Source organism: Lithobates pipiens, unplaced genomic scaffold (assembly GCF_037356315.1).
Source record: "Lithobates pipiens isolate NorthernLeopardFrog02 unplaced genomic scaffold, aLitPip1_a1.2 Scaffold_10, whole genome shotgun sequence".
NCBI classification, from domain to species: Eukaryota; Metazoa; Chordata; class Amphibia; order Anura; family Ranidae; genus Lithobates; species Lithobates pipiens.
In genome coordinates, this window is record NW_027507686.1 from 184138731 (window position 1) to 184164823 (window position 26093).

General features: G+C 40.6%; 1 protein-coding gene across 5 annotated transcripts in view; it reads left to right on the forward strand.

The window, feature by feature from the left end:
* BRSK2 (BR serine/threonine kinase 2) overlaps nucleotides 1-26093 on the forward strand; it is a 263246-nt gene that overhangs the window by 183097 nt on the left and 54056 nt on the right. For all 5 annotated transcript variants that reach the window (XM_077460493.1, XM_077460501.1, XM_077460510.1 and 2 more), the window contains exons 3-13: nucleotides 7016-7101; nucleotides 9473-9613; nucleotides 12265-12381; nucleotides 14823-14856; nucleotides 14932-15000; nucleotides 15075-15221; nucleotides 20256-20287; nucleotides 21757-21921; nucleotides 22297-22394; nucleotides 22484-22634; nucleotides 24713-24773. In XM_077460493.1, coding sequence (XP_077316619.1) covers nucleotides 7016-7101; nucleotides 9473-9613; nucleotides 12265-12381; nucleotides 14823-14856; nucleotides 14932-15000; nucleotides 15075-15221; nucleotides 20256-20287; nucleotides 21757-21921; nucleotides 22297-22394; nucleotides 22484-22634; nucleotides 24713-24773 — 1101 coding nt within the window. The remainder of the gene's footprint in view (nucleotides 1-7015; nucleotides 7102-9472; nucleotides 9614-12264; nucleotides 12382-14822; nucleotides 14857-14931; nucleotides 15001-15074; nucleotides 15222-20255; nucleotides 20288-21756; nucleotides 21922-22296; nucleotides 22395-22483; nucleotides 22635-24712; nucleotides 24774-26093) is intronic.

The window sequence follows — 26093 nt, forward strand, 5'->3', positions numbered from 1 at the left end:
GTTGAAAAAAAAGCACAGTTTTTGCATTAAAAAAAAGTCCCTGACCCTTTCTAAATACACAGAGGCTGAAAAAAGCACAGATGTGAACGTGTCCCATAAGAAACCATGTAAATGAACTGTAGTGCATTTCTGCAAAAAGCACCAAAAATCACATAGATGTGAACCAGTTCTAAGACATTTAGTAACATAATGGGAGTTACAAAAACTAAAATGAGCCCTTTTATAGTACAAAAAAAGAAGATAATCGCTACTATAAGGAGTTCATTTTTTTTACTGTAGAACTGTGAAAGCAATATTTACAGTAGTGATTATTTGCTCTTTTTGTACTATAAAGGGATCATTTTAGTTTTTTTTTTTTCAACCCCATTATGTTACTGGCCGTTTAATCGATTGTGAAAATAGTAATCGATTCATTTCATAATAGATTAGTTGACGATTAATCGATTAGTTGTTTCAGCTCTAATATATATATATATATATATATATATATATATATATATATATATATATATATATATATATATATATATATATACACACACACACATACACATTTTAAAACCCTATTCTTTATATAACTAGCCCATACCTCTAGACCTAGAGTGCATCAGAGCATGAGACTACATAGATCAACGTTGGATTTTCTGGACATGTACAATTATTGTGGATAATCCAGCAGAGAAGGAAAGGGGATTAAAAAATAATTAACACATAAGGGAAAGAGGAGGGAGTGAAGTTCCTCTTCAAAGTATAACTATGGACTTTCATTAACAAAATATGTGCTGCAGCACTTCATTTATACGTGAATCTGCGCTTACAGTTTTCTCTTAATCCCACTGCAAAGTCCCACAAATACCTGTTGGTATTTTGCAGCTTCCTTTGGTGTGGCAATGATGCTGCACTGCTCCTGAATTCAGAGCAAAGTTGCCACCCTCATGTAGACTGTGCCTGCTTGTACTACAGTGGGATGAGACGATGTTGTGGGGGGTGTGGCTATCGGTATCATCACTGCTGATTCTGAAGCCTGTAGCTTGTCAATCAGCACCTGGCCACACCTAGTCCTACCCTCTGCTTTGTGGATTGGCAGCACTGCCTCTGTTTAAAGAGGAAGTAAACCCTGATGAGTTTACTTCCTCTTTCATTCCCTGCAAAGGCAAAGCATAATGGACTACTATGCATTGCATAGTAGTCCATTATGTGTCACTTACCTGACACAGGAGCCAGCGAAGTCGCCGCTGTCCCCTGTAGTCCGCCGCATCCATCTTCTTGGTGGGGTCTCGCAGGTCCACCGCTGTCACATCACTCCCGCGCATGCGCAAGGGAGCCGACAGCTCCGTCGTTGAGAATGCCGCGCTCAGTGCGCCTGCATCCGCCGTAGACAGTGGTGCCTGTTTTCGGGCAAATATCTCCTAAACCATATAGGTTTATGAGATATTTCTTGGACCTACAGGTAAGCCTTAATCTAGGCTTACCTGTAGGTCAAAGTGGTTTGTAAGGGTTTACAACCACTTTAAACCCTCCCTCATTGAGCTGCAGTGTCTAAGAAGGGAGCATGTGAGACACAAATGTAGGAGGACTTGGCCCAGTCAGGGAAGGTAAAGGAAGTTTTTTGTTTTTGTTATGAGTCTTGTTTATCACATTGGGGGTTATTTACGAAACAAACGATTTTTCAAGTTGCTAAACAAAGTTATCAATATGAAGTTTAAAAGGTGCAATTACAGTCTATAAGCTATCCATCAATAATGATCAGTTAGCCTAAAATAATACAAGTTGCATACATTAAATGTAAATTGCTATTGCTTGTCCAACTACAGATATTTTATGAAATAATTATTTATTGAAGTTTCTTAAAAAATTGTGAAACATGTCTATGGTCTTAGGACCCATTCACACCTATCTGCGCATTTCAGTGCGCATGGTAATGTGCATGCACACATAGATGTGAATAGGCCCTTATCATCTCCCTTTAAAAGCCCACTAGGTTGCAATGCATAGATGTGATCCAGCCACATAGGAAATAATGGGATTTCTGAAATGTATTTTACTGCAGAACAGACAAGTGTGTCTAATGCCCTGTACACACGAACGGACTTTCCAGCAGACTAGGTCCGAAGGGATTAGTCCGTTGGGCAAGCTGATTGTGTGTGGGCTAGTCCGATCCTTTTTCGATAAATAAATCCCACAGACCTAGAAATAGAACATGTTTCAAATCTATCCGACGTGCTCAATTTCGATGGACTAAAATCGGGAAAACCATTTTTTTGTGTGCTGGTCCGATGGACCAAATACAACGCAAGGGAAGCTATTGGCTACTGGCTATTGAACTTCCTTCTTTAGTCATATTTAAGTCATCACATTCAAAACGAACAGAATTACGAACGGACTTAGTCTGTTCATGTGTGACCAAGTCCGTCGGGAAGATCGATGGACCTAGTCTGTCGGAAAGTCTGGTCATGGCATAACCCCTTATATGGAATTCTGGGATCAAACCTAACTACTCTTAAAACCGTCCCCTACCCCCTCCTAGCTTCTATGCTCACTAACCTGTGTAAGAAAGATCTGTATACTTACCTCTTAATGGTTTTAAGAGAAGTTAAGGTTAAGCCCGGAAATCCACCTTGAAGCCCCGTACACACTATCAGATTGTCTGCTGAGTTTTTCCTTCAGATTTACCAAATCCATGTAGTGGAAGGGCCTGCCTGATTGCAGACACATTGAAACTCCTAAGGTTGGACCTCATATTATATGGTTTTGGTAAATCTGAAGAAAAAACTCAGCAGACAATCTGATAGTGTGTATGGGGCTTAAGGGTCTTACAGAGATCAAAAAAGGTTGTTACCAATCTGATAAGGGAATGTTTGTAGGTCCGTTGGACCTATCGTATCACAACAGACATCCCCTGTTGAGTTTTTTTGGTGGAGATTCAATTGGCTGATCGCTTTTGTTTTCGCCAAGGGGAGGCAAGTGCTAGGGATGTCTAAAGCTTTTATGGGTATACACGTATAGAATCTAAACAGATTCCTTCATTCATGCTACTTAGTGCAGATGAACGAATCTTCCATTGTGGCTATTGTATTTTGTCAACTGGCCCTGCCAGCTGTCAATATACCCTAACCGGGGTTGCATCTGATTAGATGCAGCTGCTGTTCAGCTGACAATTTTCCCCTCACCTCTATTGATTTTTCAGTTGAGGAATGTTGGACAGGAGGCAGCCAACAGGGCCACCTACTGAGCGTATTTCAACTGGGTCATCAGGCCCGGGTGAAATTCGCTCCATGTATGGCCAGATTAACAGTTTTCATAGACACAAGCAATGTGAATGGGCATGATTGTTCAAAAGAAGGATGGTTTGACATTTAAATCATGCATTACTTGGCTCCCAGATCATAAATGTCAGTAGTTTGCTTTAGCCAGCATGTTTCCACCTATATATATATATATATATATATATATATATATATATATATATATATATATATATATATATATATATTCATATATATTTATACTTCGTTTATCTCTCTTCACTGTTTGGCATATTGGCCCCATTGCTTTGAGTTTCATTCTTTTCAGCTCTTTTTGCTTCAGCTACTCCCTCTCCCACCTCCCACCTCCTTCCCTTTGATGTGTCTGTACATTAGAAAGTGGATAATTAAAGATTAGGAAGTAATCATTGCCTCCTTGGCGCAGTCCCCTCCCGAGGCCAGCCTGATAATGATGCTAATCAGGTTGGGGTTTCTGGGGCTTGTGTTCTTACAATGCATTGCAAAGGAATGTTACATGAGATTATTAAAGCAATGATGAGCCAATGTGACCCTGGTATGTGGACTTGTAATGTTCTAGAATCTGACAAAAGGCAGTAACTGTGCTATAAACAAGGCGCTCTGGGTGTGTGCTGTTACATAGGCCATGGTGTAGAGACTGCAGAGATTGAAGCCATTACCAGACCTATGGCCCCACATGGGGGTCCAACTCTGACCCTTAATTAAACGAATGCGCCCATAAACCATCTATACCATTAGCTCATCACATTTATTTTGCTAAAGCCCTATGACTCGGAATCAATTTCCATATTTTTCATAAAATCCTTTTTTCACCTCTTTTTGGCATCGGTGCTGCTGATCTCCTGCAACCTCTTTCAGGAGCTTCCTGTCTATATGCACTCTCTCCAGCATCAGATGCACATGATTGCTCTGGAGTAGCTTCCTAATAGTGACAACAGAGGATCATGCCTGAGCAATGTGTATTCCATGGTTCCAGCACAGCAAGGAGGTTATACAGCACAGTCTTCTGAAAAAAAGGCTGCAGTCGTGCCTAATAACACTGTAAAAGTATTGCTGAATCTGGCTGCAATGCATTTTACAAAACATAAGGTCTCTACTACCATTTACAATTTACTCATTGTATCCTATACAATGTATTCTTGGAATGGATTTATTTTTTTTTTGATAGAAAATCATCGCACAAACAATGTCCCAAACATCCCCAAAAAAATGGAATGTCCTGTATATGTGATCAGCTCACTGCTTTCAAAGCAGTTTTATCGTATTACCACACTGAGCTAGATCATTTAACTTATAATAGGCCAGTGGTGGCTGGTACTCAAAATTTCTGGGGGGGGGGGGCGCAAACAAACTGAAAAATTCTGAAAAAAGCATCAATTGCAGCCTCACTGTACCATCAATCACAGCCACTGTGCCATCAATCGCAGCAATAGTGCCCATCAATTACCACAACTGTGCCATCAAACGCAGCCACTGTGCCATCAAATGTAGCCACTGTGCCCCATATAATGCAGCCACTGTGCCCCATCAATTGCCACCACTGTGCACATCAAACGCAGCCACTGTGCCCATCATTTGCCACCACTGTGCCAGATCAAAATCAGCCACTGTGCCATATCAAATGCTGCCAGTGTGCCCCCTGCTGGCCTGCTGTCTGCACTTACCTGTCTCGGTGGGATAGTTCCTCGATGTCTTCTCCCGTATTCTCTTCCCGTCCCCTGCTATGATTGGACGCCTGGAGTCCAATCACAGCGCCTGTTGTTTCAGCCAATCGGGTGATGGGTAACAGATCCGAGCACCTGATTGGTGGAGATGGGGTTTATTGTTAGGAAAGCGAATATTCATTCGCTTTTCTAACACACAGTTGAGTTACCTGCAAGCGCCCAGTATGGTGCTCGCAGGTCACCTTTTTTTGATGCCTATTAGAGCCTATGGCTCTAATCAGGTGCTTTAAAAACAATAATAGTAATTCAGGTCCCCTGCTCCCGAAAAGAGGCCGGGCGCCTGAACAGCGGCAGCCATAGATAGATTCATGCAATGCATTAATCTATCCATTGGTGCTAGAAGGGGGGGCAGGAGAGTGGGGGTGGCGCCTGTGCGCCCTTATGGACGCACCGCCATTGTAAACTAGGCAGATTCTCACATGACTGCTCTTGAGTTTGAGGAATTTACTAGAATGGCCTACAGTTTTTTGCAGAGCAGAAGCAGGTAAGAAAGTGATACGAGATCTGCTAAAAGCCTTGCCGTTTACAACTGACCTGAGGAGGAGTCTAAACAAACATGGCATATACGTGTGTGTATATATATATATATATATATATATATATATATATATATATATATATTACACACACATGATACACTAAATTGTGGAGGAGATAGTGACAGGAGAGGACACCACAGCCCGGTAAGTGCCGGACCTCCCGCGCGGGGGGGGGGGGTGACTTCAGAGTGCCACAAATCCCTGCGCGGGGGAATGGGGGGTGCTGTCAATGCTGTGAGCCCTTGCTGAGCTGTGTACCCTATCTGTAATGTAGGGCTATTTACCCTGATCTGTGAGGCTGAGCTACATACCCTGATCTGTGAGGCTGAGCTATATACTCTGTCCTGTGATGCTGAGCTGTATACTCTGTCTTGTGATGCTGAGCTGTATACTCTGTCCTGTGATTCTGAGCTGTATTCTACTGACACTATGGGTGGAAGCAAGGGGAATACAGGGGGACGGAGTGGGTGGATTCTATAAGGGGTGAGGCTTATGAGAAGCGGGAGGGGTCAAAAAGGAAGGGCAGGGTCTGACACCCCCCATCCTAAAACGTCATCAGCCGCCACTGGACACACTCCCAAACTTTGTGGACAGCCTTCCCAGAAGAGTTGAAGCTGTTATAGCCGCAAAGGGTGGGCCAACTCAGTATTGAACCCTACAGGCTAAAATTAAAGTTCATGTGCATGTAAAGGCGGTTGTCCCAATACTTTTTGTAATATAGTGTGTGTATGCTATGCCAAGCTGCTGCTAACAAAGCAAACAGAATATTGGCATGCATTAAAAAGGGGATCAACTCCAGAGATAAAACAATAATTCTCCCGCTCTACAAGACTCTGGTCCGGCCTAGAGTATGCTGTCCAGTTCTGGGCACCAGTCCTCAGGAAGGATGTACTGAAAATGGAGTGAGTACAAAGAAGGGAATCTAAGCTAATAAAGGGTCTGGATGACATTAGTTATGAGGAAAGGTTGTGAGCACTGAACTTAATCTCTCTGGAGAAGAGACGATTGAGAGGGGATATGATTTCAGTTTATAAATACCGTATTGGTGACCCCACAATAGGGATAAAACTATTTTGCAGAAGGAAGTTTCACAAGACACGTGGCCACTCATTAAAATTAGAAGAAAAGAGCTTTAACCGTAAAACTACGTAGAGGGTTCTTTACTGTAAGAGTGGCAAGGATGTGGAATTCCCTTCCACAGGCGGTGGTCTCAGTGGGGAGCATGGATAGTTTCAAAAAACTATTAGATAAGCACCTGAACGACCACAACATACAGGGATATACAATGAAATACTGACAAATAATCACGCACATAGGTTGGACTCTTTTTAAAACCTCACCTACTATGTGACACTATATATATATATATATATATATATATATATATATATATATATATATATATATATATTTATATATATAAAACCAATCACATTATTATTCTAACAGTTTTTTTTCTTTATTGCAGGTAGAGCGCGAGATCGCAATTCTTAAACTTATTGAACATCCGCATGTACTAAAGTTGCACGATGTTTACGAGAACAAGAAGTACCTGTAAGTCAATAAAATATTATATTGTATTATATTATGTAATGACTTGCTGCTTAATGGTGTCCATACACATGATGATCTGATCAAATGATTCTTCACAAAATTATCGAAAAGATACTGTATCATTAATATATTTTGAGAAGAACCAACCAATTTTATTAAAATGATTCTGATTGGTCTGGATGGAAAATGCTATCATAGGAATTAGGAAAGTTGGTAGATTGATATGATCATTAGGGGTATGGCGTATTGATTAAAATTTTCGATGTTCGGAAAATACTTTTCTCCCGGACAGTAAATTGATCGACAATACAATCCTATCTAAAATCATATATGGTCACCTTTAGACTTTGTTTGTTAAACATAAACAGGTGCCATAGGCAGCTGTATTTCCTTTAAGTACAGAACCTTTAGGGCCCCAGTGCAAGAAAGGATGAAGGGCCCCCCTAACTTCTGGCTGGGGTCCTTCCCTCTGAGGCCCGGTGGTGAAACACCAGGCGAAACACCAGGCCACAGTCCCAAGTGCAACCTTTGCAACCCTGATAGTTCCGTGTCAGTTTTTTATTTTTGTTATTTTTTACCGTTTTGTTAACAATTGTATTTTTAGAAAAAAAATGTTAGGAGCGCCATTAGGGGGCTTTGGTGAGATATCAGGGGTCAAAACAAACCTCTGATATTCTCCTTTTTAGACAGAGAAAGGAGATTGAGGACACAACCCTTAATCTCCATCTCTGAAGCATAAGCTGCACAGAATGAATGGACAGGAATAGCTCTGTACAGAGCTTCCCATTCATTCACAAACTGAAGCATAGTAAACACAGTTTACTACAGTGTCTGCATAGAGAAAATGGAGGGGTTTGATTACTCTATATGCCACTCCCGCCACCCCTCCTGTCCAGGTGTACAGGAAGGCCCCTGGTAGCATGAGGCTGGGTTGCAATTGTGACCCCTGCAACCCCTATAGCTACGCCCCTGATAAGTACCTACATTTTTTTTATATCAGCCATTTCTATGCCTCAAAAAGCACACCCTCAGGCTGGGAGAGGGTGAATTAGCACTAGTTGCCAATCAGGGTCTATGCTAACAGGGTAGAGAACAGAGAATATACCACTGATAACTTATTAGGCCGCGTACACACGCGCGGACTGTTCGCCCAACCTTGTTCGTCAAACAGTTTCGGCAAACAGTCCGCTCAAAATTAGCATGGACGGACATGGCCACACACGACGAACGAACAGTTTGCTGAAACCGTGCGCGATGACGTGAACGGCACGTACGACGGGACGAAAAATACAACGTCCTATACACTGCATTATAACTTTCGGCGTGAAAATCCTTTCTGAGCATGCGCGCAACTTTGTTTGACGAACAAGCCTACACACGAGCGGACTGTTCGCTGAAACAAGGTTTCAGCGGACAGTTTTACGGAATTTCCGAAAAACCTTGTTCGTCAAACTGTCCGCTGAAACTGTCCGCTGAAAGCCCACACACGAGCGGACTGTCCGCCCAAACACTGTTCAGCGGACAAAGTTGGGCGAACAGTCCGCCCGTGTGTACGCGGCCTTAGTGTTCCGCTACTCCTTCATTATCCATTCAGCAGACTGCAAGTGGGGAGGAGAGACCACTGCAAACTGTAAGCAGAGAACACAGTGTCACTCTCCTGGCTGTGCTGTCTGGCAGGGGTGTATAATTCACAAAAGTAGCTTGGCAGAATTACAAATACTCTGGTAGATAAAACACATTACATATGTAAATGTAAACAGCGTTTTTAGCTGTTTGCCTGGAGTTCAGTATACACAAATTTCTACATTATTTCCTTGCTGTAATCCATGTAGAGTATACCGTTTTCAACACGTTAGCTGACCACATATTAATACAATCTATGCATTCATCCATAAGATCAGTGCTTACTAGCCTGTCTGATACAATATGATGCCAACACCTCTCCTTTAAGTTTGCCAGAAAAATATTCACACCTCAAATGAGGAGAGATTATAACACAGATGGGCTAAACACATTCATGTTGTATGACAGTTTTATCCCGCTTATCCACCTTAAAGCTCAATTCCTAATTTCTTGAAGATAATGCTGAGTGACAGTGCAAATATACTCTAGTTTTATTCTATTATAAGGAATACGCTATTGTATAATTTTCTAATCTAGCTCTGCTCTAATAGTTTTAAATATTTTAGAGCCTTTGTACAACCTCCTACCGAAACGACATTACATGAGGGTCTACTTAACCAATCCAATCAATTTGCACTTAATTAGGTAGACCCTAGTATGGCATAGTTGATGGTCAATCTGAAAGCAATTGTACGGTCACATTGTGAAGTATGTGGTGAGCTTTAGAGTCTTCTCTTCTTTTACATAGGTACTTGGTCTTGGAGCATGTTTCTGGAGGAGAACTGTTTGACTACCTGGTAAAGAAAGGGCGTCTTACCCCAAAGGAAGCACGAAAATTCTTCCGGCAGATCATATCAGCACTTGATTTTTGCCATAGTCATTCTATCTGGTGAGTTATGTCTCTTTGCTAGTGATATTGAAGCAGATATCTAATGTACACACGACCGGACTTTTTGACGGACTTGGTCCGGCGAACTGGAATCCGTCAGACAATTCGATCGTGTGTGGGTTCCAGCAGACTTTTTCTTCCCAAAAGTCCGGCGGACCTAGAAATAAAACTTGCTTCAAATCTTTCTGACAGACTCGAGTCCGGTCGAAAAATCCGGTCGTCTGTGTGCTAGTCCGACGGACTAAAACCGATGCTAGGGCAGATATTGGCTACTGGCTATGAACTTCCTTATTCTACGTCATCACGTTCCAATCTGTCTGACTTTTGGCCCTTGTACACACGGTCGGAGATTCCGACAACCAAATCCGTCGGATTTTGTCTGTCGGATTTTGTGCGACGGATTTTGTCCGAAACTGTTGTATACACACGGTCGGACGAAGTTGTCTGAAAATCCGACGTGATGACGTTATTTCGTTATGATGGGACTATGTTCAGGCTAGTAGCCAATAGCTTTGATGTAGGAATTTGATCTGAGCATGCGTGGCACTTTGTCCGATCGGAATACTCTACACATGATTGGAGTATGTCCGATCGGAGCATTTTGTCGGAAAATATTTCCGGCAAGTTGGAAAATTTGGTCCGACGGATATTCCGATGGAAACAGTCCGATGCATACCACACACAGTCGGAATATCCGACAAAACGCTCCGATCGGACACATTCCGTCGGAATCTTCGATCGTGTGTACAAGGGCTTGGAGTGATCGTGTGTGGCCAAGTCCGTTCGTTTGAAAGTCCGGTGGACCTCAGCTGCAAAGTCCGTCGGATTGTCCGCCAGACCTTGCCCGTTGAAAAGTCCGGTCGTGTATACGCAGCATAAGGTCCCTTTCACATGAGCAGTCTCTACCACCCACTAAAAAAGTGATCCCGTTTATTTTTTCCTAACCAAGGGAGATTTTGTATTGAAATACTTTACTGCAAAATGGTTACAGCCTTGTCTCATTGACCTCAATGGGCAAGTTTGACAGGCAGTGCCACCTGTCAAACTCGACAAGCCGAATTAAACTTGCTGTGGCTGCAAAGAAAAGTGCTGTAGCATGTGTACCATCACCTCTGACTGCCATGGGTTTTAAACCTCAGACATGCAATATGAACAAAGTATATCCCTTTATAGTGTGTACTTGTTTTAATTCGGAGCACTGAGTGTTTCTATCAGCTGCCTTGTTCCTCTGCTATAAGCATGAGTCATTTCTTACAAGTTTTCCTGACACCAAGAGAAAAATGGTGACAGGGGAGAGATCTCCAGCTGATTGACAGCCTCAGCTCTGTGTGAAGGGGGTGTGTCCCTTCCCTCCAATCAGCTGTAAGAGCTCCCCTCACTGATGTACCTTCAGCTCTCCACCCCCAGTTTTTCAGAGCTGAGAGATCCTATTTAAATTCTGCACTTTGAATGAATGTATTGGAAAGATAGCTGTAGATATACAGGTACAATGTATGTATGATGATTTGTTTTATCTCTGTGTATCATTTGAGGACAGACATTTCACTGGGTATATGTGAGGCTTTAGTACCACTTTAAGGTGAGATAAACAACTACTTGTTTTTTTTACCAATCCTTTGTCACCTTTGTAAAAGTGACCTTACTGAGTATATAGCAAGAGATCTGCCGGTTCTTACTCTCATTTCAAAATTTCCAGATGTTTAAACTGGAGTGAAATTCACATGGGCTGTCACTGAACCTCAACTGCCAAAAAAACTGAAATGACCCCTTTTTGTATTGTAGCCTTAGCCCTTGTACACACGGTCAGACATTCCGACAACAAAATCCGTTGGATTTTGTCCGACGGATTTTGTCTGAAACTGGTGTTGCATACACATGGTTGGACAAAGTTGTCAGAAAATCCGATCGTTCATAACGTGATGACGTTATTTAGTTATGACGAGACTATGTTCAGACTAGTAGCCAATAGCTTTGGTCTAGGAATTTGATCTGAGCATGCGCGGCACTTTGTCCGATCGGAATACTCTACAAACGATCGGACAAAGTCCGATCGGATCATGTTGTCGGAAAATTTTTATATCCAGCTCTCAAACTTTGTTGGTCGGACATTCCGACGGAAAAAGTCAGATGAAGCCCACACATGGTCGGATTATCCGACAACGCGCTCTGATCGGACATTTTCCGTCGGATTGTACCGTGTGTACAAGGGCTTACACACATAACATGTATTTTTGTTCACTACAGCATGGGTGCATTGTCTGCCACTAAATTTGTGCATTGGGATGCTGTACCTTAATGCATGGTGCATCAACTTGTGGTGCAAAGGCCTGAAGATTACCTTTCTATATGGTAAAAAGGGCATGTGTTGACAGACTTTGGACTTGCGTCAATGGCAAAAGTTTAACATTAGCCTGAGACACATTTAAGATCATAGTCCCAGACACAGCATCATGGGGACGAAGCATATAGATGTGGAACTGTCCTGGGAAATCTGGGACAGCTGGCATCTATGCATTTTAAGCCCATCTACACAGGCCCTTAATTTGTAGTGTATATAATGTCTTACTTCTATTAATCTGTATTGTTTCCTACTGCCTTTATTTGTTTTTGGTTACTCATACACTTTCTGTACATGTTTCCTTGCTCACCAGTCACAGAGATCTAAAACCTGAGAACCTACTTCTAGATGAAAAGAATAACATCCGAATAGCAGATTTTGGGATGGCCTCTCTGCAGGTCGGAGACAGCCTGCTGGAGACCAGCTGTGGGTATGTAAACCATGCATAGATTAAACATCGCTAATGAAGACTGTGGGCCTAATAAACTATTGAGGGTAAACCCTCTTTTGGCCTATTTGGCTTACTGAACACTGTTTTATGGAATTATCAAAATGATTCTTCAAGTTGAAAGGTGGAATGGAAAGATGCTAGTGCACCAAATATTCAAACATTCCAAAAGTGTGAGATATCACACAAAATTTGCACGATATGTGCTAAATAAATCATTTTTCAGAAAATGAGTTCATCGATATTTGGGGCAATGGAGGTGTGCAGGAAATAACTATAACCCCTAGGCTAGACATGGAAATAAAGAAGGGTTGGCTTAATGATGTGGACAACACAGACAATTCTTTTGCCAAATATGCCTATTATGCCTGGTGTAGTTAGCTCACGGAGAACAGTTGTATAGATTGGGTTATTGGGTGGTCAGTCTCATGAACATGAATAAAAGTATCTGAAACTGATATGTTTGTGTTACCAATCTCACTCAGTCATATTGTTATCTGATGCTTTAGGAGTATGAATGAGGCAGACTGATTCTTTGTTATGGGCAGCAGAGGTTTCCTTAGGGCACTTTACTTTCCTACATGAGATTGAATGTCTAGAACATTTGAAGACAAGATGTGGATTTACCAGGGATGTGCAGTGAGGTCAATGGCTGGTGAGGCACTGGCTAGTATCAGAGCCAGATACACTCAGGTTACATACGCTGCAAACATTAGAGTGAGAGCAATAACTCTAGCACTAGACCTCCTCTGTAACTCTAAACATGTAACCTGTAAAAAATGTAAAGGCATCGCCTATGGAGATTTTTAAGTACTGAAGTTTGGCTCCATTCCACGAGTGTGCTCAATTTTAAAGTGTGACATGTTCGGTATCTGTTTACTTGGCATTACATCATCTTTCACATTATACAAAAAAATTAGGTTATCTTTAGTGCTTTTTTTTTTCTTCTATTCGTGAAACTGTTTTTTTTCTTGAAAAAATTGCTGCGCAAATACCCTGTAACATAAAAAGTTGCAACGGCCACCATTTTATTCCCTAGGGTGTCTGTTAAAACAATATATATAATGTTTGGGGGTTCTGAGTAATTTTCGAGCAAAACAATGATAATTATTACATGTAGAAGAGACGTGTCAGAATTGGTCATGGTGGCAAGGAGTTAATTATCACAAGTAATATACAAATAATTATTATATATTGTTTTTAAGGTAATTTTCTATATTTTCAAAAACTGTACTCAAGCAGGTGGTTTACCAGACAGATTACTGAAGTTTGAAGTTATAACTTCAAACCAGCAATTTCACAGTAAATAGATAAGTAATAAATGATTATCTTATAACATGTAGCATAATAATATATGATTTAGCTTAATTATAACAGTACCTATTCAAAATCCATCCTGCTCCTTCAACATCTCTCATCAATGCAGTCAAAAAATAGAAAGTTTAATTAAAGTTCTTAAAATGTAAAATTTTGAGCACTTGTTTTTTTTTTTGTTTCCCTGTTTTTGCACCAGTTAGGGGAGTTCATCCTCTATATGTGTCCTAGTGACCATTATCACCAAGAGTGAAAGTGAAGAAAAATCCCATATTTTGGCTTGTCAATGAAACACGAACAGAGGGGGGTATTTTCCAATGGGAACACTAGTTCTTTTGACCCTGTTGACAACCAGGAATTCCTTTGCTTTGGAGGCATTTCCTCTTACGTCCTGTTTTGGCTATAGGACAGGAAGTGAAGGGAAATCTACTCAACATGGCATATATGGCAAAAAAAATAATAATAACCTCATGGAGGTTTTAACCTTCCCTTACGCTATCCAAATAAAAAAAAATAACATTTTAACTTTAGTTCTTTAATGCACAATCTCTTTACATATATATCTCCCCTCCCTCCTGAGATCACATTGATACATAGGCTATACTCCTGAAAGATAATGAGGTAATTAGCCCTCTCTGTGCCATTGCTGAGCCTATCATCTACTAGGACCCCCAGGTCCTTTTCCATCCTAGACTCCCCCAGAGGTTCTCCCCTTAGTGTATAATGCATTATTTAAAATTTTTCTACATTAAACTTCATTTGCTGTGTAGTTGCCCACCCCAATAATTTGTTCAGATCTTCAGTTCAGTTCAGATCTTCAGTTTTGTGTCTGTTTATCTATACATTTTCTTAAATTATTTAATTATAAACTTGCTATGACTAAGGCTCACGCCGAAACGCATCAGATTTTTGCTTTTTAATGCTGATATGTAGACAATACATTTTTGTAAGAAGGACTTTGCAGTTGCCAGCTCTTCTCTCTTATATACTTTACATATATTGTGCATTCGCATCCATGTTAGCTCTTGGCAATGCTCATTGAGTGTTTTCATAAATGACCTGTACAACCTCTTCTATGGTCTTTATTTTTCTCTTTTTGCACTCTGTAGGTCTCCACACTATGCCTGTCCGGAGGTTATCAGGGTAAGTACTACATGCTGACTTTCTCTATAATAGAGGATTGTAGGAACATTTTTTAACCCTCTAAATCCTGCACAGGGGGAGAAATATGATGGCAGGAAGGCTGACATCTGGAGTTGTGGCGTCATCTTATTCGCTTTGCTTGTGGTGAGACTGATACTTCCTCTAGGCCAATATCTCTGATTTAATATGATAGAAAACTAACTGATATCTTGCTGCAGGGTGCTTTGCCATTTGATGATGACAACCTGAGGCAGCTACTGGAGAAGGTCAAGCGAGGGGTCTTCCATATGCCACATTTTATTCCCCCAGATTGTCAGAATCTCCTCTGCGGGATGATTGAGGTGGATCCCTTGAAGAGATTGACGGTGAGAAATAAAGAATATGTGCATAGCAATGTACCTATTCCTGAAATGAATTTCCCAACACAGATGTTAGAACCTTTTAAACCTCTAAAATGGAGGACTGTAAGAACAACCAAATGAGAGCAGCTGCCTATGCCCACAGACTGTAGGGGGGCTTGGGGGGGCATGTGTCGCTAAAGAAATTCTGCACAGTGATTGCACATTAGTTAGTTAGTTTTACTTTATTTCAAACATGTAAAACAAAAACATACGAAATAAAAAAATAGTTACAAAAAAAAAAAATATGAAAAATAATTTAGTTTACATATCCGAAAAGAAATGGGAGGAAGTACAAATTTATCGAATCTCACCCCTTCTCCATAATTAATAATACAATTCAATGTCCCATCGCTATAAAGTCATACAATAATTATTAATTAATATATTAATATACTGTAATATACTAATTACCAATATTCTAACTACACAATTATACATACATACATAAACACCCAAACAAAACTAAAACTTTTTTTATATCAATCACAATATTAATAAACAAACAATAGACACACAATAAAAGCTCAAACACCTTAATTCTTATACCTTGAAAAAATAATTTCTTTATACCTCTTTTTAACCACTTCATGCGAAACGACGTACCTGTACGTAGTTTTGAGGAAGTGGTTGTACCATTTTTTAGAGCTGGCGATTGGCTTTCTGATAACAGCCAATGCAGCTCAACAGCTGCTCAGCCATTATCACAAGGAGCGAGAGGGGACACCCCTCCTGCCGCCTTCCGCTGCTCTGCCCGGGTCTCCTGTCCCACCAGGAGACCCAAGCGACCAGTTCTCACATCCCCCGGCTAGCCGGAGTCCCGAACATCAGGTCTCCGATGTAGTAACCCGGAAGCTACATCACAACGTCACTTCCGGTTTACTCGGCTGCCAATGGCGCAGATTTTAAAAAAACCTTAGTAATCCAAAATGCAGATTTTTGGTGTTTTGAATACTTTTAAGTGCAGAGGAGAGGTTTGGGGTCTTTTAGACCCCAGATCCCTCCATAAAGAGTACATGTCACTGCCTATTACTGTCACAAGGGATGTTTATATTCCTTGTGACAGCAATAAAAGTTTTAGATTTTTTTTTTTTTTTAAAGACAATGTGAAAAAAATAAAAATAAAATAAAGAAGGAGAAAATAAAATGTTAAAGCACCCCCGTCCCCGTGTACTCGCACACCAAAGAAAACACATACATAAGTCGTGGCCACAAATTTAAACGTTGTTCAAATCACAGGTGAGGTATCAACGTGATTGTCAGAGCAAGAGCAATAATTCTAGCAAAAGACTTCCTCTGTAACTCTAAACTGGTAACAGTTAAAAAAATATTTAAAACGTTGTCTATGGAGATTTGTAAGTACCATAGTTTGTTGTCATTCCATGAGTGTGCGCAATTTTAAACCGTAACATGTTAGGCATCTATTTACTCAGCATAACATCATCTTTCACAATATACAAAACGATTTTTAGTTTTTTTTTTAATTCAGTGAAGTGTATTTTTTTCAAAAACAATTCCGTCTAAAGACCGCTGTACAAATACCGTGTGATATAAAATATTGCAATGACCGCCATTTTATTCTCCAGAGTCTTTTCTACCAAGCCTATTTTTGACTTGTTCTTTACTAGTTAAAATAAATATTTTTTGCTAGAAAATTTCTTAGAACCCCCAAACATTATTTATATATATATATATATATATATATATATATATATATATATATATATATACTTGCTTGTTTTTTTTTTTATTTAAAGGGATATTTTTCATATACCTTAACAAAAATAGTAAATCCACAGATTCTCAAGATACCCTTATGTATCACAAATCAAAAAACGCTTGTATCTGATTAACAATAATATGTATCCAATAGGAAAGTTATTGTATTAACCTATTATGTCTACTCATTCACAACCTATCTGTTGAGCTGCACTGATCAACACAGGTTTACAAAATAATGGTTTTCTATGTACTCTGTTTACACCATAAAGCTGTGGTGAGGCGTGTAACAGTGTGCTGCATAAAAATGAAGCATGTCTGCATTGTTACACAACACACTGCACCATGTGTGACCACAGTGCGTAGCATTTTGTGACCATCAATTCAAGTAATGCACACCAGCCCTTACACAATGCACCCCAGCACGTACACATTTTTTATTTTATTTTTTAATAAATTCTATTTATTGATTTATGAAGAGAAAGGCATACAAAACAGAGCCTCTGGGCATTCCCTGTCTTGAAATACAGATAAACACAGGTTGCATAAAACTACCAAAGCAACAAACCAACCAATAACCTGTCTGCTCAGTGCCCTAGAATGAAGGAGAAATGCAGAGTAGCATGTATCTGGTTCCAACCTTCCATCTATCCCTAACTTAAAGAAAAGGACTAAACAACGTGGATTTACAGGCTCTCACATGATAGTTAAAAAGAGAAAAAAAAACAACTAAAGTCTAGACCACAGGCCCATGCTCCAAAACACATGGTTAGTCATATAAGGGGCCAAAAAGTACAGCAGACTTATTGTGATGCATTCTTATGTAAGGATTCCGTCCAAATATTCCATACCTTAGTAAATTTAGCTGGACATCCCCGGGAGGCATAGTTAGATAAGAAGGATATAGAAGTATACCAGCGCTTTCTAAAATTCCAAGGAGGGGATTTCCATTTTAAGAGTATGGCCTTCCTTGCGTAAAATAGGAGTAAACCAAGAAGAGTTTTGGTTGTATGAAGGAAAGCTAAATACCCCACCAGGCCAAGCAGGCAGCTATCTATAGACTGCGGTATAATAGGTATAGTGGTAAAGGTAGCAATGAACTGGGTGACCTGGTCCTAAAAACAGTGGATGTTAGGGCAGGACCAGAACATGTGTGGTAAATCAGAAACTGTGCTAGTGCACTTCCAGCAATGGGGATAAGCACCTGGATACATTTTATTTAAGTGTTGGGGTGAAAGGTAAGCACAGTGTACTAATTTAAACTGGATTAACTGATCCTTAACAGTGTCGGCTACCAATTGCAGAAAGGGGTATTCCCAGATTCCTCATCAATGTCTGGAACATTCGCCCACCATTTAGCATTTAGGTCTTCCAGACCTACATGGACTGAAGGCCATAAAGCCTTAGAAATGTAGTGGTGTAGTTGCCACTAGTAACAGACAATCCACCAATTCACCCTGATGCCAGACTTCATACATCACATGCAGAGACGATGAACAGCCTTTTGCTGGTTTTGTTCTGGTTTTATTGGGCGGTAAAACTTAGTTGGGCAAAGAGGGTATATGGGATGCCCATAGGATAGTTTAATTGCCATCATATTTTAGAGAATATACACACTAGCACATATTTAGAGCCAGAAAGTATGATGTGCATCTGTAAAAGTTATGTTTCTACTCCTGCAACTCCATGCAGACTGTTGCTCCTCCTCTGCTCTACTCCCGCAGACTATTTGCTTCCAAGGATTCCTCAATTAATACCTTGTAGAGAATGAGAACACCACTTCTGATCGTGTAGAAGTGATGTTCCCAGAAACTTCTTTCCTCCTGCACAAAGCTTCTCCTCAAGTTCCCCTCCTGCACAAACTTATTCTGAACTGAAGCAATGTCACATCTTCTTCTATTAAGGCAAGAAGGACCCACTCTGAAAAAATCCTTTAGCAGGCTCTGGTTGCTCGTTGCTACTAGACCTGAGGCCTGTAGTACCTTTCCTTGAAGGCTTAGTAGTTTAAAGGCTTTCTAATGGACAGTGGACTACTATTCCCAGCCAGCCCAACTTGCAAATCGTGTTCTCTTGGGCCACATTGATTTGACACAATTCCCCACAGTCTCTCCTCTGATCCAGGACTCCCCATCATTCACCGTGTAAATGATGAAGACTTTTCTAATGATCGTGTAGAAGCAAAGTTCCCTCACAGACGTCCACTGTGGTAACACTCACACCGACCTTTACTGCCCTGAGTCCTTGATGAGGAACTGGACCGAGTAGAGGCAAAGTTCCCTCACAGACTCACAGATTCTCCCTGGGCCTCCTTCTCTGATTGCCCCCCCCCCCCACAGATGGGGGTACCCTCCTGCTGCTGCCTAGTATTTCATTCCTAACTTCACTCAGCCGACTTCTCCTCCCCAGTGGCATGTTACCTCAGCTTATATAGGAGGCCCAACCCCTGCCAAAACCAGATGGAGATTGGTTAGGGCTCCCACATAAACTGCCTGTCACTACAGTTCTAGGCCCTGCCCCTCTTCCAGAACATTCTCCTTGGAAGCAGAGGAGGCGCCTCAGAACTAGAGCACATGTGGTCACACCCACTGCTACTCTGACCACTCCCAGCCACCAGATCAAAACAGACAGGCCCAGCTTGCAGCATAGGCCTGCCTAAATTTGGCTGTGCTGACAGTTCCTAGTAAAAAAAAAATATTACTAGCACCTACCTATTGGTAGAGGGCGCTACATAAATATTGGAAAGAGGCTTGACCAATGAATTTTCCCGGAGCAGGGATTCCAAACAAGTCTGAACCAGGTTCAAGGGTGTAGATCCAAATTGAGAGAAGAAGGAATTGCATAGTTGCCGGTGTCTGAGAAAAGTGAAAATCGGGTAAACCATATCGCTGTTTTAAATTACCTTAGAGTATGCCCCTCACAAATATGTTTAAGTGTTTTTATACCTTCGAGTACCCACACCCGTACATCAGGGACAGTCTGAAATTCCAGCAATAACGGATTAAATCACAGAGGGGTGACAGGTGACCACTTGTAAGGAGCCCTGGAGTAGTTACCTACAAGGAGTTACCATGCCCCAAACACGGTCCTCATGGAATACGTGAGATGGAATTGTGCTCGAGTTTCTCTGTAACAGCACGTTCACATTATAGCATGAGTGGTGGTGTGAAGGAACCCAAAAAGTCTTGACTAGTTCTGTTTTTCTTATTTGAATCAGTAATCAGTATAACTAAACACAAGACTCTGCAACAGTGTGCATTAATTTTTCTTCTTTTTCCCTTGCAGTTAGAAACCATACAGAAGCACTCCTGGTACATGTAAGTATACAAACAGTATTGAATGTGAGTAAAATGACAACTAGTCCCATCTGATGGCCAGCAGTACTGTGCGCCTTTAGATTAGCCTTGACCAAGAGCAGCATGCCTTTATCAATTCGCTGGTAAAAGGATGTCCCTGACAGATAAATGTTTCTGAAAAAAGGAATATGCACATAAATGAAGATGAATGTAAGTGACAGATTGCTGTGTGTATATTAAGCATAGTGACAGATAGATGGTTGGCAGCTCAGTTTGTACATATAACACATTGACAGATGGTTGTGTGTGACAGACATGTGTACACATGATGTACAGAGATGCACCAAGGCTGATATTTTTTGCAAAGAAAATTTTGGCTGTTGCCTGTAGCAACCAAATAGATGTTTATTTTTCCAGAGCAGGAGAAAAAAATTAAAATCTTAAAAATAAGAAGATTGATTGCCGAAACAATATTTTTCCTGGTTCCAGTTCACACACTGCTATTCAATAATAAGATAATAGGCTCAATTCACTAAGCTCTTAGGCATGTGTTACTTGCTCATTTTTTGTGGCATGTACTGGTAGAGAAATGCTCACGATTTCCATGTATTGCTTCCTTGCTGGATGGATGACCAAGATGGTGAGAGACAACTTACACTTGCTCATCTTTAGGCTAGAGAATGAGCAAGACATGAAAAAAGATGAGTACTTTTTTTGTTGTTTGTAGTGATTCTGTTGTTGGTGAGTTTTTGCCAGAGACAGGATCTTATGCCATGGCTCTTAGGCTTTATTAAAGCGGAGCTTTATCCATAGCAACTTGATAAATATAATGTTCTTTAGCAAGAAACATACACTGAACATTAATAATTATGCTGCCAAAATTAGTGTGTGCTGTAAATTGCCACCAACATTGTTCCTGTTTCTTCTTGCTGGAGGCTATCATTTAGCTGAAGCCCAGAGCCCTCAAACAGCAGTAAATCTTCAGGCTGTCAGCAGATCAGCCTCTACAAATTTGAAATAGTACCTAAAATAGAGAGCAATTGAGTATGTGGAGAGCAGGATGAGACAGTGTATTACAAGATTTTAAACAGAGTATAGACACTTAGTTTTAATGCTTTACCTGCAAAAGTGGCCAGCCTATAGTGATCTAGCAGGACTTAATTCCATTTTAAGGAAGCTGTACACAAGGACAATGATCTTTTTTTTTTTAAGGAAAAATAAATAATAAATTTCAAAATACAATTGACACTTAAAAAACAAAAATAAGAATCCTTATCCTTGTATTTTAGCTGTGAATTGAGACTGGTACACATCATTGATAAAAATAACAGTCACTAAATGCAAATAATAGTAGATATAGCCTAGTAAATTGAGTCTCATATGCTTTAACCCATCTCAACCAATCAGAAAGCTTGTTTTATTGTTCATGTCGCTAAAATGCTGAATTCTTATTGCTCCGCAATCAGTTACAATGCCTTTCTTTCTTTCAGAGGGGGGAAGAATGAGCCAGAACCAGAGCAAGCAGTTCCCCGGAAGGTACAGATGGGGTCCTTGCCATCTTTAGAGGATGTCGACCCAGATGTGCTGGAGAGTATGCATTCCCTAGGCTGTTTTAGGGATCGGAACAAATTGCTGCAAGACCTGTTGTCTGAAGAGTAAGAGTCAAGATCGCTGTGTTTACTGCAGATATGTAGATCTGGTGAACTGTCTGGCAAAGCATCCTGGTACTTTAATTTAGCAACAACTTGCAAGCCTCACGTTACCTACCTCAGGTAGAAGGCAATAAAAATGACATGTGGGTGATGGGAAGAGAGACTTACAGCTGCAGTATGTATCACTATAGGAAGCCTAAAGACTACTGGGGACAATATATACAGGGAAAGCTGTACGGAGCAAGCAGTGGAATTATCATGAGAGACAGGAAGAATTATATGCAAGCTAAGACAATAAGCAATAGAATCAAATTAATTGTAGAATTAAATTATTACATGCTAGAAGATTTTCTAAAACATTTTCTCCTTGATGATCAGAGAAAACCAGGAGAAGATGATTTATTTCTTGTTACTGGATCGGAAAGAGAGGTATCCCAGCCAAGAGGATGAAGATCTCCCACCAAGGGCAGATATTGGTAGGATTCCTAATCTTCCAACTCCAGATCCAGACGTCAAGTCATTTCTTTATATATTCAGTCTGACTTCTTGTCTTATTATCTTCTAGATCCTCCTAGGAAGCGTGTTGACTCACCCATGTTGACTCGTCATGGGAAGAGAAGACCAGAGAGAAAATCCATGGAAGTTCTCAGTGGAACAGATGGAGGCTCACCAGTACCAGCACGCAGGGCTATTGAGATGGCACAGCATGGCCAGAGGTCAGAAATGGTTTGCTTATATGGACATCTGTATATGAAACATATCTGTAGCATGGGCATTTGGATGTCATGTTCTTACATACTTTAGACTCCAAGGTGTTGATTTACTAAAACTGGAGCGTGCAAAATCTGGTGCAGCTCTGCATAGAAACCAATCAACTTCCACGTTTTGTTTGTCAAAGCTTGATTGAACAAGCTGAAGTAAGAAGCTGATTGGCTTCTATGCACAGCTGCACCAGATTTTGCACTCTACAGTTTTGGCCACTCAACCCCAAATAGTCCAGATTTTGTGAGTCCAAAATTACTAAGGATTCCATCATAATATGACTGCAAGGTATGAAAAAATGCAGGCGCGTTCTAAAATTCTGATGTGCATCCATGGGATTGCAAAGTCACGGGTCTAACCAGGTGCAAACCTGCAATTTGTACACACTGTGAGCTCCACAAGGGGCCTCTGGAAAGTTGAAGCCCACTTGTTATAAATGTGTGACAGGTGCTGACTGTTTCAATTGTTCCTATGTAGACCTGGCCATGGCTCATTTCTATCTAGTTGACAATAACACACAGCGAATAAGTGTTTTTTACTAGACCAGTAGTTGAATGGGGAGCCCAAACATTGGTCTTACTCAGAAGATCTTTGGTGACTTTGCCTGATACTGGGTCTAACTGTGACTATATGAAACCCAGCTAAGAAATAGTACCTGAGATATGCTTATAGGTAGGACCTGTGAAATCTGAAAATAATTTTTCCAGCATAGTTTCTACTGTGGTCAAAAGGGTAAATGAGGCACAAGATGGAATCCCCATCACCCACCCATCCTCTTTGCTCCCTGACAGTCTGAACAGGCAGCTCCTACAGTAGCACTGCCTGCCCACACTAAAGTTCAATGTCTCATAGGCAGGCAGTCCCAGGGTTTACTTATGTGAATTAAAGTGGAAGTAAACTCCCCTATCGTTTTCAGCCAAGGAAGCTGCCATCTTTGCCCTTGTTTAATCTTCAACTGCTATGGTGGCGGTGCTGCACATGTGATTCGCTGTGACACCAGCCATTGGATGCTTTGATAGTTTGGCTGAGAGCACAGCCAATGTGAAGTTAGCATTCCCGGCATGGCTTTTTTTTTTAACTGTTTAAATCGATGGGTTTACTTCCACTTTAACTCATTCGGTAAACATTAGTAAACCTTTAAATTAAATACCTTATACCCCCCCCCCCCCACCCCTTTTCCATCTGTTGTACCCAAAGACAGTCCTCAAATATGCAACAGAATCTTGGGCTCTCCCATTCATTTCTTTAAAGCTTGTAGACTTATTTTTGCTGCCTTTGAGGAATTTCCTGTTAACTACTGTCTCAGCGGACAACAGGAAGTGAGAGGAAATCTGTTCAAAGTAGGGGGCATCTCCTCTTAGATTGTGATCCCATTTGAATATTATTATTATTATTCAGGATTGATAAAGCTCCAGCAGTTTAGATAACATTTTACAAGATTTGATTTCCTCTCCCCTCCCGTTCTTGTGACAGCTGTAAAATTTTGTTTTTCCTGTCACTTTCTTTCTCAGTGGTAGCAGTCCTCAGGGCAAAAGAGAGGGTAAATATGCCAAGGGGGTCCAAAGACAGCAATACAAACATGACAGGGGTTCTAACATTTCCCTGCTCTAGTGAAAACTAAAATTAAGTAAATAAGCAATTTGTTTTTTAATACAGGTATTTATATAGTGGCAACAGTTTATGCAGTGCAGCTTTACATATTGTACATTCATGGCAGTCCCTGTCCTCAAAGAGCTTACACTCTAAGGTCCCCAACTCTCATGTATGCATATATGCATACTAGGAGCCAATATACCTACCAGCATGACCTTGGAGTGTGAGAGAAACCCAAAGTACCTTGAGGAAACCCACACAAACAAGGAGCACATGCAAACTTCTTTCAGCTGGGGTCCTGGCTGGAACTGCAAGCTGCAAGGCAAAAGTGCTAACCACTAAGCCACTGTATAGAGCAGGCTAATTGTGGTAAATCAAATTGCACATGACAAAAATGCAGATAAACACACAATTCTAAAAACAGATTATGTTCTTCCAGGTCGCGGTCAATCAGTGGTGCTTCTTCAGGACTTTCTACCAGCCCGATCAGTAGTCCCAGGGTAAGTCTTTTTAACCCTTTATCCCAACCCGTTTACCCCCTCCCTGCCCTTCCTCCCAGTATTTGGGTAAAATACAGGGTGATAACTCTTCCTTAGACTACCCTGTGCTGCATGTAAGTGCAGTTATATTTTAAAACTGTAGGTGCCTCTTTTCATTTCCCTGTGCTTCTGTTAATCTGCTTTATTACATGCATTGACTAGCTGTTTGTATGTTTGACTTATTATTAAACCTATGCACAGATGCAGATGATGCCTGATAAATTAAATTGTGTACTTGGTTGTGCATTACTGATCTTGACATTTTCCGTTTTGAAGATGCTGCAAAAGCAAAGTGCTATAATTCTTACAAACAATGTAGATCAAGTCCCAACTCCTTATCAACACAAAACACATTATAATTTTAATAGTTGGCCATATGATAAAAAATAAATGATATAACTAGACACTGTACTGAGCAGTGCTTGCATTTAGGACATTAGCATTCAGGGGCATATTCCCCGAATGCAGAAATTCTGCATTCGATGCATACGTCTCTGAATGCATATGGTCCTAAATGTGAGTACTGCTCTGTACAGTGTCCAACTGCTTCCAGACACTGCATATTTTACTAGACACGTGCAACTCGTTCCAAATAAATTTTTTAACTAATTATGACAAATTCATTCATTTGGAAACATCCGAATTAACGAAAACCCGTTTAAATTTTTTTTCAGAATATTCGAAAATGCGTAGATTCGAAAATCTGAAATAATAACCAACTATTAAATTATATGTATTGGAATTTCTTTTCAAATATGGCTGTTAGTGAACATAACAAATGCGAATTTATCTGAAGTTACAAATTATCCAAAATTATGAATGCCGTATCTAAATGATTGGAACGTAACAAATAAATAATATTAAATAATAATAATAATAAAAACTTTTTTATTATTTATTATTAATTTGATCAGTTCCATTTGTTTAGATGCAGCATTATTTCAGATAAATCATTTGTATTTGTTACGTTCACTAACAGCGAAATTTGAAAGGAAATTCCAATACCTATAATTTACCCTTTTCACACGGGGCTGTCCACATTGAGCCCATAAATAGCTCAGCGGAGATCGCTCCACACTCTGTGCAGGGACGGACCTGTCTGAGCCCCGCTCTCCCCTATGGGGGCTCGGATGATTACGGACCGCCTGTCCGTTTTCATCCAATACACCAGATGGATGAAAAATAGGGTTTGCATCCATCTGGATATGTCTCCGCTGACATCCGACGCTCCATAGAGGTACATGGAGCTCCCGTTCAGATCCGCCTGAAAAACTGACAGGC